This window comes from Amblyomma mixtum, chromosome 2 (assembly GCF_055824585.1).
Source record: "Amblyomma mixtum isolate Tamu chromosome 2, ASM5582458v1, whole genome shotgun sequence".
Taxonomy (NCBI): Eukaryota; Metazoa; Arthropoda; class Arachnida; order Ixodida; family Ixodidae; genus Amblyomma; species Amblyomma mixtum.
In genome coordinates, this window is record NC_143013.1 from 274,491,557 (window position 1) to 274,504,149 (window position 12,593).

At 47.8% G+C, this 12,593-nt stretch overlaps 1 protein-coding gene across 1 annotated transcript in view; it reads right to left on the reverse strand.

Annotated features, from left to right (window-relative positions):
* Window positions 1-3,016: 3,016 nt before the first annotated feature.
* The window catches only part of LOC149364049 (uncharacterized), a 39,742-nt gene continuing 30,165 nt past the window's right edge, over window positions 3,017-12,593 (reverse strand). The window contains exons 11-16 of the mRNA XM_089574031.1: window positions 10,428-10,481; window positions 10,253-10,333; window positions 9,906-9,992; window positions 7,701-8,034; window positions 5,264-5,417; window positions 3,017-3,454 (exon numbers count right to left, since the gene is read on the reverse strand). Of these exons, the coding sequence (XP_089430157.1) occupies window positions 3,116-3,454; window positions 5,264-5,417; window positions 7,701-8,034; window positions 9,906-9,992; window positions 10,253-10,333; window positions 10,428-10,481 (1,049 nt within the window). The 3' untranslated portion in view covers window positions 3,017-3,115. The remainder of the gene's footprint in view (window positions 3,455-5,263; window positions 5,418-7,700; window positions 8,035-9,905; window positions 9,993-10,252; window positions 10,334-10,427; window positions 10,482-12,593) is intronic.

The following is a 12,593-nucleotide window of genomic DNA, read 5'->3' on the forward strand; positions in this document are numbered from 1 at the left end:
GGCATATTAATTTTTAGACGCACCATTTTTAGGAAGACACTGTCATCAGCGAATCGCAGATTACTAAGCTATTCTCCATTAACCCTTATCCCCAGCTGTTCCCAATCCATGTCTCTAATATCTCCTGTAAACAGGCTGTGAATAGCATTGAAGAGATCAGGCCTTCCTGCCTGAGACCCTTCTTTACTGTTATTTTATTGTTCTCTTTATAGAGGCCTGTGGTGGCTGTAACGGGGGTAATTAAAACCTACTAATTTGATTTGAAATACTTCAGCACACCCTTGGGACTGAAGGGGAGCCGGGGTTTAAACACGAATAATTCCTGTGCGTGCAAGCAGCGCCATGAAGAACAGGGGTGTTCTAATTGTCTGAGGCATCGGAAAACGACCTTTCTCTGTTTTCGCAGGCAGTGGTTCAAATCCCACACGGGAATTGTTTTTTTCTGCTCAATACCGTTGCCATGACAACGCTACGACGCTCCAGTTGGCTTTCCTTCGGCCGCTATGGGGAAGAATTGGCGCTGACGTTTACGTTAGCTAAACAATGGCGCCTATGGAAGTTTCCTACCTCTGGCTGCGCAACCCTTATAGATATCTTCCGCTATTAGCACGATAGTGTTAAGGAACTCGTGTCGCAGAAAAACCGGCGTCGGCGTCATTCACCGTGAACGAAAAATTCACGAACAATCCCCAGAGAAGCAACCTAAGAAGCAGGTGGGCTTCTCAGGTCACGTGACCTTGTGGCGTCATCGCAATCTGCCCACCATATTGTGAGCAAACTGCCCGCCACGGCAGGTGACAGTTCAACGATTGGTCGCGAGAGGTTACTTGAGGAGGCCAAGCTGGGTCTTAAAAGCACCGCAGGTGTTAGCATCTGTCATCACCGGGCAGTGGTATATCGCTTAATCGCTGCACCAATCCGCAAGGGGTTGTATGAGGAATCCCAGGGATCTGTGAGTGTCAAGTAGAGAAGGACCAATTCTGCATATATGGGCATTCACCCATTAAAGGTATCCCGTCATATCTTTAAGGAGGAGCTTAAGGCTTTCTTCCAGTTTCTATATCTGCTTCTTCTAGTCACTAAGAGCTAGGTCAACGCTCTGTCGGAGAACATCTCGACGGGATAACTGATACATGCTCGGCACAGACAAGGGGAAGAATTGTATTGCACACATCCCTGTTTTGTGAAATATTGTGAAAATATACAAGAAAAATTCATCGGCTTTTCAATTACCTGACTCTTGCACGCCAATTATGCTTTACTTTTCCCCTTTTCACAAGACAAGTTTCTCTTCCGCTGAAAGGGACAACGCATCACATCGGAGGCTTTACGGAATAACCTGACTTTAAGTCTTGAACCACAACCCGCCTTTTGGGTGAGCCGATGCGATGTCTCAGTCAATTTCTCTTAAATGGCATGCAATATTCTTCGGAGGAGCTGTGGCTACCGATGGTGAACTTCCCAAAACCAAGCCAATGCCATTCGGAAACACTCCTGTTGACTTTTCACGGCCTAAAGCTTGCGTGACTATCGCTATGTTATGTCTACATTTCTGTCGGCTCCTACGTGCGTCGTTTCTATCCGTCGTGCTCTTTCTGGATGCTCTTTGTATCTCCCTCCTCCTAAAGAAACGGTTTGAGTAAGCATACGAACCCAACGTTCACCGCTCAGTGAACGAAGCAGAGCCCCCTCTCCCAGCAAACTTCTAAGGCGCGCTTCAAGCTTACGTGGACGCAAGCACAAAAGACCATATCTCGTCTCTCCAGCTCTCCTTGATGTAGGCCACACTTGTTCCCATATCACAAAGGCACTGCTTCCCTCTGTGTTAGCAGAGCTCGTAGCCATTCGCGATTGTTTGTCTATTTGAAAAGACCGCCTCTGTATTCCACTACCGACCCATCTCTCTTATATACAGATTCCACACAAAAAGTTCGTACTCTAGTGCGCATCCAGTGCCCTGGACGTCGTTGACTATGTGTGCCACATTGTGCACTCATGCCCGTGCCCCGTCCGAGTTGTGTGGGCTAGACGCACTACGCACCATCTTCGGGAAGCGGACAATGCGTCCCATCCACTGCACGTGACATAAGGAGACGCCGTACTGCTTGAAAAGTTCTTTCTCCGGCGCTCCACGCGTGCTTTCATTCCACTCCATGGATCAAGCCTCCCCGGTAGTTTAACTCACCTTTAGCAGGTGGCGTTGCGATGAATTCGAGTGGGTGCCACGCAGACATCGGACATCGCAGACCTCTCTTCCGATCTGCCCCTTCTGCTGCACTCTCGTTACAGAGGCAACTTTAAATCGCTTCTTGATGACTTTCCCTGGACTTCGGGTGGCACACAAGCTGCACCTCGGCAGCCAGGGTTACCACCTAGTGGCGAATAGCCGCGACGGTAGCGTGCTCTAAGCCAAGCGGCGGCGCTGTGGTCCCTAGCGCTGGCCGCAGCTCCCCGGATGCGAGTGTAAACTGGGTGACGTAAGCCCACGCTCTCACCCTCCTTCCTTTGGATGATAAGGAGCAAAAGCAAGTAGTACGTGCAGCAGGCAGTTTCGCGCCTTTGCAGTGCCGTCATACTGAGCGAGGGCGCAGCCCTACGTCAGCCAGTTTACACTCGCAGCCGGGAAGCAACGGCGAAGATAGCAGTGCCGTCACTCGGCTGCAAGCCCGCTCCGACTGCCGACGCGGCTGTTCGGTTACTTTTGGCAAAGACGCAACTAAAAAAAAAGAAAAAGTATACAAAGTGCAGCTTTCACCTCAGCTTGAACCCTTCCACAAGAATTGGGCGGACGCCTCTCAGGAACGCTTTTCAGGAAAGATTTCAGGCTGAGTTCAATCCCGACCGCGGCAGCAGCGCTTTTGACCTCCTTCCTGCCAAGCTGACTTCCTCAAGGTGCTTGATTGGAAAGCCTCAAGTCGCGATCGCGTGAGGAATGCCAAGAGAGGGATGGGAAAAAGCAGACAATTTTGTTATGTTGTGCGAATGCTGAACGATAGAAGTGATTTGAGTGTTATTCATACGTTCCTTATGTAGGGTCTCTTGAACGACGAACGGGGTTGCCAGCAACAGGAGGGCATGACCCCGATCAGTGAACCGTCGCCAAGAAGCAAAAGGTTCAGGCGGGGACTCCGGTCTTCGACTGAGCTGTCTCGGTGGCGTTGAAAAGCAGCGGGTAGATAAGCTGGTTGCCACTGTCGGTAGTGTAAAGGGACGCGTCACCCGGGTTGTACGTCAGGAAGGTGGTATTGCCGAACGGGTTGCTGAAGTTGAGCCTCGGCGCGTCCGTGAGCAGCGCGCCGGCGTACAGGTCGTAGGCGAGCCCCACCTCGGTGCTGTGCTCGCTCAGGCTGTTGACCGCATACAGCACACCACACACCACGAACAAGTGTGCCACTTGCCGGTGGTCCACTGTCAGGTTCCAGATGTACTCCGGTCGGAGGCTCTCTTCATGGACCTGTGTAGTCAGACAAGGAACGTTCATTTGACATATACTGTAGAAAACTCACAATTGCTGAGAGGAGACGTCTTTTTTTGACCGACCGACCGACCGACCGAACGACCGACCGACCAACCGACCAACCGATTGATTGATTGATTGATTGATTGATTGATTGATTGATTGATTGATTGATTGATTGATTGATTGATTGATTGATTGATTGATTGATTGATTGATTGATTGATTGATTGATTGATTGATTGATTGATTGATTGAATTTAATCGATCGATCGATTCGCATTACTTGCGAGCCTTCGACTCCAAACACGTGCGCATTTCGTGACCTGCAGAAGCTATGATGCACAAGCGCCGCCTGTGGTCTATGGCGCCTTGTTGCTGCCTCCATGCTGATAGCAGCCATCGGTGACGCCTTCTATGCTACCACTTCACCACCAAAATATATTGGGAAGCGAGAAGCCTGGAAGTTTTGTTATTGTTGCTCCTGCCCTCACATGCCCTTCTTACGCCTGAACGCTTTATACAGGGTGTCCACGCTAAATTTAGCCAAGGGTTAACAAATAAAATATTTCAGGTAGGCCAGGGAAACCACTTACATACATCTTCCAATCGACTGGCGCATCATAGGCAATTTTCTGTTTTGTAATTAATTAATTAGCAATTAAGACAATTTTCTTAAATGCGTAAATATTGACTTTGGACAGCAAATGTGAGTAGCAATGTTGAAGAGCACCTTCAGAAACCCCCATTCCATTTATTTGCGGTAAAGAAAACCTCACGTGTATCTTTTTTCCGAGCTCCAAAGAAAGCCCGCGAAATACAAAAAAAAAATCACGGGACTAGCGCATTCGCGCGCAACGATTGTGCTGCTCTCAACCCCCCCCCCCCCCCCCGCGCGAGCCAGTCTGCAAGCGTGACGGTGCAAGTTGCAGCGAATGCGCCGGGCATTGTGAGCTATGAAATGGCCAAGGTGACAAACACAAGTGCGACGAGTTTTATTCGCCACTGAGAGGCAAAAGAAGATAAGTAAAATACTTGCCTATCTTCTTTTGCCTCTCAGTTGCGAATAAAACTCGTCGCATTTGTGTTCGGCACCTTTGGCCATGTCATAGCTCACAATGTCCGGTGCGTTCGCTGAAACTTGCAACGTCACGCTTGCAGACTGGCTCGCGCGGGCTCCGCAACCACCGTTGACATATCGGCCGGCGCATTGAGGTTGTCATGCCTTGCCAGGAGCTGATTTCGTTCACTCAATCCACGGTTGAGAACAGCACAATCGTGGCGTGCGAATGCGCTAGTCACATGGGTTTTTTTTTTTTGTATTTCGCGGGCTTTCTTTGGAGCTCGGAAAAAAGATACACGTGAGGTTTTCTTAACCGCAAATAAATGGAATGGGGGTTTGTGAAGGTGCTCTCCAACTTTGCTATTCACATTTGCTGTCTGAAGTCAATATTTACGCATTTATAAAAATTATCTTAATTTCTAATTAATTAATTGCCAAACAAAAAATTGCCTATGATGCGCAAGCCGGTTGGTAGATGTATGTAAGTGGATTCCCTGGCCTACCTCAAATATTTTATTTTTTAACCCTTGGCTAAAGTTAGCGTGGACACCCTGTATAAGTCGATTCACTGTCAGCAGAAATAGCCGACGATAACGCTCATCTCGTCACCGCTCTCCCACTCGTGATCTCCTGCTTCGGGCTAACAGAATTAACTGAGAGCGACGTGCAGTGAGCTGCTGGCTGCGGTATGTGAGACCTGCAGGTCGTATAGTGAAGAGCGGGGTGTGAAAGAAACATCTTACCTTGAGTATCATGGTGTTGTTGGACCTGCGACTGGAGTAACTGAGCCACAGGCCATTCTCGTCGGCCAAGATGTTAACGTAGTTCCTCTGGGCCTCGTAGAGGTAGCTGCCGTTGCGGTACACAGCGTCGTCCAGCTTCAACCGCGCTGCCACCCTGCGAATTATACCAACACCTGAAGCATGCGCGTCGTGGTCGCAGTTCTAGAAAATATCGTGAACTCCCATCGCGAACATTCCTGCCAGATAAACGCAAAAATGTTTTCTCTGAGCTTGCTTCTTAATTAATGTGAAGTGAGCATAGCAAGTGAGAATAAATAAGCAGGTAACAGGCACTCATGATGTTTTTGGCCAAGCTCGACATACTGTTTGCCGACACACCTAGCTCGTCTAAGTTGTAACGTAGTGCTCGTACGTGTTTGTGCACTTAAGCCTTAAATTCAGAGCGACAAACCAGACAGAGGCAAAGAAAGTACACACAAACAAGCGTGCAATTCATTTGGGATTACAACACTTGACAGCGAAACCCACGCTGAACTCCTGTCAGGAAGAATACTGCCTGGATCTTATTTTTTCTTGTCCAACATTTGGATACTAGTACCCTCGGTGAAGGAATGCAATATCTTGATCATGCGAAATAAGCGAAGGATGTGACCACATGAAAAGCCTCTGCTATCTCGATCGCGGTTTGGTCTCGATGACAAAACAGCCTGGAACTGAAAACAGGGATCTCTACAGCAATTCCGACAGAGAAGTGACAATGGAAAACTAGGTCTAGACTTGACAGCACTCTTCTTGACAGCACAAGGCATCCGTTTTGCATATGAAGGAAGCAGACAGCCACTGAACATAGGAAAGCAAATGGTTTTATTTGTATTTGTGGTATTGGCCAGTGGAAAATTATAGTGTAACCATCCTTTTACCTGGAAGGTGATTGATTAAAAAATACAAGAAAAACAAACAGAAGTCGCCAGTGGGGTCCGAACCTACGACCTCTGCATTTCATGTATGGTGCTCTACCAACTGAACAACAGCGGCGTATGTCCATTCTTCTACTTTCCAGTGTATTTGAGTAGCGGGTAGCCTAATCCAGTGTATTTGAGTAGCGGGTAGCCTAAGCGGGTAGCCAGAGTGTTCACTAGCGCCACGCCCAACCATAGCGGCGGATGTGGCACGCACTGTCATGCCACAAAAGCCACGTGGAACGTGATCGAACTGTGTGGGTGGCAGCTGAACCAGCGGTGGAGAACACTGCCAAGATTAGGCTACACGCTACTCAAGTACACTCGAAAGTGGATAAGACAGCCACCGCCGTTGTTCAGTTGGTATAACACCGTACGCGAAATGCCGAAATGCGGAGGTCGCGGATGGCAGCGTGTGGTTGTTTTGCCTTCCTAGTAAGTTATCTTTCGTGTAAAAGACTTATTACACTTTACTTGTCATTGATCGACACCAATACTAACAAAAATATTTCGTTATGCTTTCTTAGATATAGTGGCTGTTGGCTTCCTTAATATGTGTGCCACTAAGAGCCCTTCAGTTCCTTACTCTTGTCCTAGCCTTGTGTGCCGAGGAGAATTCAAGAGGTTTGGTTTTATTAGTTTTATTGGGGTTTAACTTCCCAAAGCGACTCAGGCTATCAGGAACGCCGTAGTGAAGGTCTCCGAAAATTTCCACCACCTGGAGTTCTTTAACGTGCACTGACATCGCACAGTACACGGGCCTCTAGAATTTCTCCTCCATCTAAATTTGGCCGCCGCGGCCGGGGTGGAACCCGCATCTTTCGGGTCAGTAGTAACGTAACTACTGAGCCACAGTGGCGGGATGGAATTCAAGAGGGTAATACCCCAAGTATCCAGAAGAGTTCGAATATTAATGAGATGTAGTACGCTGAGCAGGTACTTTCAGGTCATAAAGAGTAACTCGCCAATATCCGTCTAGAGTAAGCTATACAATCGTACATCTTTCGAGTACTGACCTATGGCTATAGAACATAAATTTGGAGGTTAACGAGAACGCTTGAAATTAACTTGAGGGCAACGCAGCAAGCTATGAAAAGAAAATTGATGCAGCTAACTTTAAGAGACACGAAGAGTGGATCAGGGAACAAACACGTATTAATGATATTTTGGTTGAAGTCGAGAATTAAGAATGGGCACGTGCCGGGCTTGCACCGCGGAGGGAAGGTAACCGATGGTCACTTGGGTTAACGACGTAGAATTGCAAGAGAAGGCAAACTTAGCAGGGGCGGCAGAGAGGTAGATGGGCGCATGCCATTAAGATAAGTGCGAAGATACGGTGGCCGCAGATGAAGCAGGAAACGACCATTTTGAGCATAACGTGAGAAGCTTTCGTCCAGTAGAGAACTTAGGCTGGCTGATGTTACTGATGATCCCAAATGAAGTCTTCCCTCGCTCATAGATCGGTAATAGGCACTCACTTAAGCGGGTCCCCGCTACCTCGTCCCGCCAGCGGCACCCGGACCACATAGTTGGTGTCGTTCTGATGGTAGTACAGCGACCCGTTGTACAATATCTGGCCGTTGCCGTGGAAGGGCGCAGGGAGGCGCAGCGTGCGGTAGCCCGTGCCACTCTGGAATGCCGCCTTGGAGGGGAACTCGAGCAGCGAGGTGCTGTCCTGTTCGTTGGCTACGTAGAAGGTGTTGGGGTCGTAGGGTGTGCTCTCGCGCATCCAGTTGCTGAACGCGCCGCCGGGCTTCCTGTTCAGCACGGGCTTGCCGATGCGCTCGATCACTCGACGCGTCACCAGGCACTCTGTTTGGGACGAGACAGTTGGGAAGGGTCCGGGGACAAGTAATGATGACGTATACATGACAAGTTTCATCAGTTTTGTCCACATTGCATCTACCTGCTCAAGTTTTGAACATTAGCGCAGCTTCTGTTCACTTTGAATGGTTCCTTCATCTTTCATCTTACTCTGTAAAGTCTTTCATCATCACTAGTATCGTGCGAAGGCACTTAGAAATGATTTGAAGAGGAAGGCTCCGGCTTCTACTGTTTTCGCACTGCGAGGTTCAGGCGTCCACCAAAATAGAGGGAAAGTTGGCACGCATTTCCTTTCTTCAGAAACTCCCGCCGGTTTCATCCTCAAACTCTCTGCTTTTTTCCTCTCTTACAACTCTTACTGGGAGCAAGAGCCATAGTAAAAGAAGTCTAGTCCAGACCGCACCAAGACATGGTATAGATTGATGCCGCGGTGGAAATCTACCCCTTCACAGCGGCGGTTCACGTATATGCGGCTGGGAAATGCAAAAGAGACATGATAGCCGAGGACCTATCAATCACAGAAGCAGAGGAGCTTGCGATCGCGCTAGCCCTCACCGCTACCAAAGCCAAGTCATCATTAGCGACAGCAGAAACGCGATGATGAACTACTCAAGAGGAAAAATCTGCAATAAAGAGACCGAAGTAATAAAAGGTGCGATTATAGACAGACGTACAATAACATTGACCCCAGCACATACTTGGGATCCAAGCGCTCGATGGAGCAAGCAAGATAGTGGAAGAGGAATACTCTCCTCCAAGGGAGAAGATGGCCAAGCAAAGGGAGGATAGAAGAAGGCTGCCCGTTCCAGACAGGAAGGAGCTAAGCTACAGACAGTGCAAGATACCAAGAAGACTACAGGCAGTAAACTATACCCCTCCCCAAGATGGAGGGCATGGACGAAACCCAAAAAGAAAGAAGAAGAAAATGCACTAAGCCAAGAAGAAAAATGCATCTTTTGCGGAGTAGTTGCCGACATGGACCACATCATGAGAAAATGCGAAGAAGCTCCAGGAAAAAGCAAGTATGAAGATGATAGAATATGGAATGAGGCATTAAAGGTGCGCTGAAGAGGAATCTGAACTTGTCTTTTTGCCGCGGGAACTCGATCTACACGTTCCGAGCTTTCTTAGAAACTGCGATTTACTGCCCTGTGTGGCCGATTTCCCCAATTAAATCGAATTAACGTCCGGCTTCCGCCTTTTTTTTTAATTCTGCCTCGTACGGTGGGCGGAGTCGACCAACGCGTGGAGCGCCTTTCACCCAGTCCCGTGGCGGCTTGCCGCTCTGCCATCGGCGGAGTAATACGTAGTAGTCCGTAGTAGCAAATAGTTCGCGCGTATTTTTATTTCTTCGGGCTTATTTTGCGGCTATATTATCTGCGAATGAAACTATTTATTCATGGAAACCTAAAAAACAAAATAAAGCGAAAGCAAAGCCTCCACGGGAGTGGGTGAAATGCGCTCCACGCGTTGGTCGACTCCGCCCACCGTACGAGGCAGAATTAAAAAAAAAAAAGGCGGGAGCCGGACGTTAATTCGTTTTAATTGGGGAAATCGGCCACACAGGGCAATAAGTCCCTGTTTCTAAGAATGCTAGGAACGTGTGGATCGAGTTCCCGCGGCAAAAAGACATGTTCAGAATCCTCTTCAGTGCACCTTTAAGAAGCCCAGATTCTAGGGCGCAAAGGGAACTGACCGAACTGGCAGCTGCAGCATCGTATAAATTTAAGTGTTAGTCGAACAGTAAATAAACCCCCTACTCCTCTCCCGCAGGCCTGCGTGCCGTGCAGGAGAGGGTAGGTAGGGGGGCCGGTTGAAACAATAAAGTTATTCTGAACTGAACTGAACTGAACACTTACCCTGATTCCGAGGTCTCCTGGCCAACCAGTTAGTCCTGTTAACGGTGCTGTCGACGTTCTGAACATTGATGATGTCCGTCAGCGTTCCTGTAAGATATTAAAGAAGCGCAATAATTAATAATGTGTTGTTCATTTTGTAATATAAATGCTAGAATTCAATTACCGCGATCCTGAATTCTTTGTTTTTTTTTTCACTATTTTCTTCTCGTTAAGGCTACTAGTTATTCCAGTTCTTGTCCCTTTTATCGTGTTCTCACTTTGAGGGAATTTACAAAGTGGTTGGGGTACAAAAGTTTTCTGCCAAATCAAAATCCTGAGAAGAATGCATAGAGTAGTGGAGCACCGGCCTGGTCCGCAGGTCTTCAGCCGAGCGCTGGTGCATTCCGGACACCGCCTGCAGTCGCCCAAGGTCTGCTTGGTCGGGGGTGCTGCCAAAGGCAAAGATTGATTTGCAACCGTCAGGCAGTTTCAATCGTCATCGTCAGCCGCCCGCACCCGCGAACGCTAGACAGGCTTGCTTACCGTGCCCAGCAGTCCTCTCCGAATCGTCGAACTCTTCGGTCCTTTCATCCTCACCTGTAAGCCACGCAACAGGCGGTTAGTGGTTTTCGGTACCTTCATCAAGCATTTTGTACAGCTTCTAGATGAGGCAACCATGATTTTCTTGAAAAATAATTTTTTACTCGTCTGATCTGATTTGATTCATGGTTTATGCGGTTTAACGTCCCAAAGCGACTCAGGCTATGAGGGACGCCGTAGTTGAGGGCTCCGGAAATTTCGACCACCTGCGGTTCTTTAACGTGCACTGACATCGCACAGTACACGGGATTTGATTTGATCTTTTTCATTTAATTTGATTTAATGGAACGGCTTCTTCCATGTCAAAGTGGCACTGCGGACTATGAGGCATCGCTACTAGCCAGCTGGCCGCTTTGAAAGGATGGTGAAATGGGAAAATGCCTGTGCACAAAGACTTGGGGCTCATGAAGGAACGACGGTGGTTACAGTTATTCCGGCGTTCATAAATACGGTGGGTGTTTAGGTGTCCATAAATACGATGTTTGCTCGCCTCCATCAGCCGAATTTCTATTGAGGCGAAATTCTAGAGGCCCGTGTACTGTGCGACGTCAGTGCACGTTAAAGAACCCCGGGTGGTCGAAATTTCCGAAGCCCTCCACTACGACATCCCTCATAGCCTGAGTCGCTTTGGGGCGTTGAAACCCAATAAACCTATACACCGTATCTATGGATACCGGAATAACTGTAACCACCTTCGTTCCTTCATGAGCACCAAGTCTTTGTGCACAGGCATTTTCCCATTTCACCATCCTTTCAAAGCTGCCAGCTGGCTAGTAACGATCCCGCATCCCGCATGTACGAGTCTCTCAAATATGAAAGGGAGAAACTTTATTTCGCACAAAAAGATGAATTCTTTAGTTCTTTCTCTATTAAAGAAGTTTTATATAACTTTTGGACATTATAAAGAAAGAGGAAAAGCAGCTAAGAAGCAGGGAACAGGACTGCCACACATACATACGGAATAGTAAACAACTGAATGTTCTGCCTATATTTCCCCTCTTATTATAGGGACCTGTACATGCATTATAAATGATGGACAAAATCTTTTCGATGATCATTGAAACTGATGTTTTAAGAAGCGACTGGGCCTGCTTTAACGATCCTTTATTGTATAACAACTGGAGAGTTCATGATAGTAATGGAGGGCCAGGTAAGTGAATATATTCGGATTAGCTTTCCTGCCCTTCCCATCTTGTCATTCCTTCTTTTTCTTCTCAGATCGAGTATCGGCTAACATGTGGTAAAACTAACCTCTCCGGACACCCTTAATGACTGTATATGGCGCCTTTCATTTCTACATTTAGCTTTTTTGCAATGCGTCCAACTGGTCTCACTGAGTAACTGATTGGGCGCCAAGCCCGTACTCTATATCTGACTGTAGCGCACTACTCGAAGCTTCCACTCGCGCCCTTCTAGGCGTTCCCGCAATCAAGCAACAAAGACCCAGCTACAGCCAAGCATGAACAAGCTAGTTGTCCTCAGACAAAATACTCAAGCGTGCTCTGATACTCGTCTTGTTTAACACATCAAATGGCATCGAGGTGCTGCTAAGAAGAGTTAGCGAAGTCACATAGATCTTAATACTCGCGCCCTCTGTTTGGGTCTTACTGTTATCGATTCGGGAAACTCTGAAAGCTTTGCAAGTTCTCACTGCTCTTCATCAAAGCTTTAGTGTGCCATTATTGTTAAATTAGCTTCTCCACTGATAGCTGTGTTGCCTGGCTTTCTTTTTCCACTTCGTTCGCTCTTATGTATACGTCGTGTCTAGTCGCCCAAACCAAGGTTCCAGTGAGTGACTACCGCAGTGTTTACGCACACTAAGCTCAAAATGAAAATAATAAAGCTCACCAACTCTTGCCACACATGATTCTCTCTCTCTCTCGCTCTGTCTCCGCTGGTACGTGAGTTTGCGTGCACAAGCACTAAAGTGACAGGGGAAGCTAAATCGACGTAGAAACCGAAATCATTCCTTAGCGACAGTATACTACGCGCAGCCTAAAGGAACGCTACGTGTCGTCAAGTACAGTTGTTATTACCAGCAAGTGTATCTCTAATGATGCAAGTTTTTCAGGCTTTGTGAAGTATGCTCATGCTGCTGTTTCTTGTTTA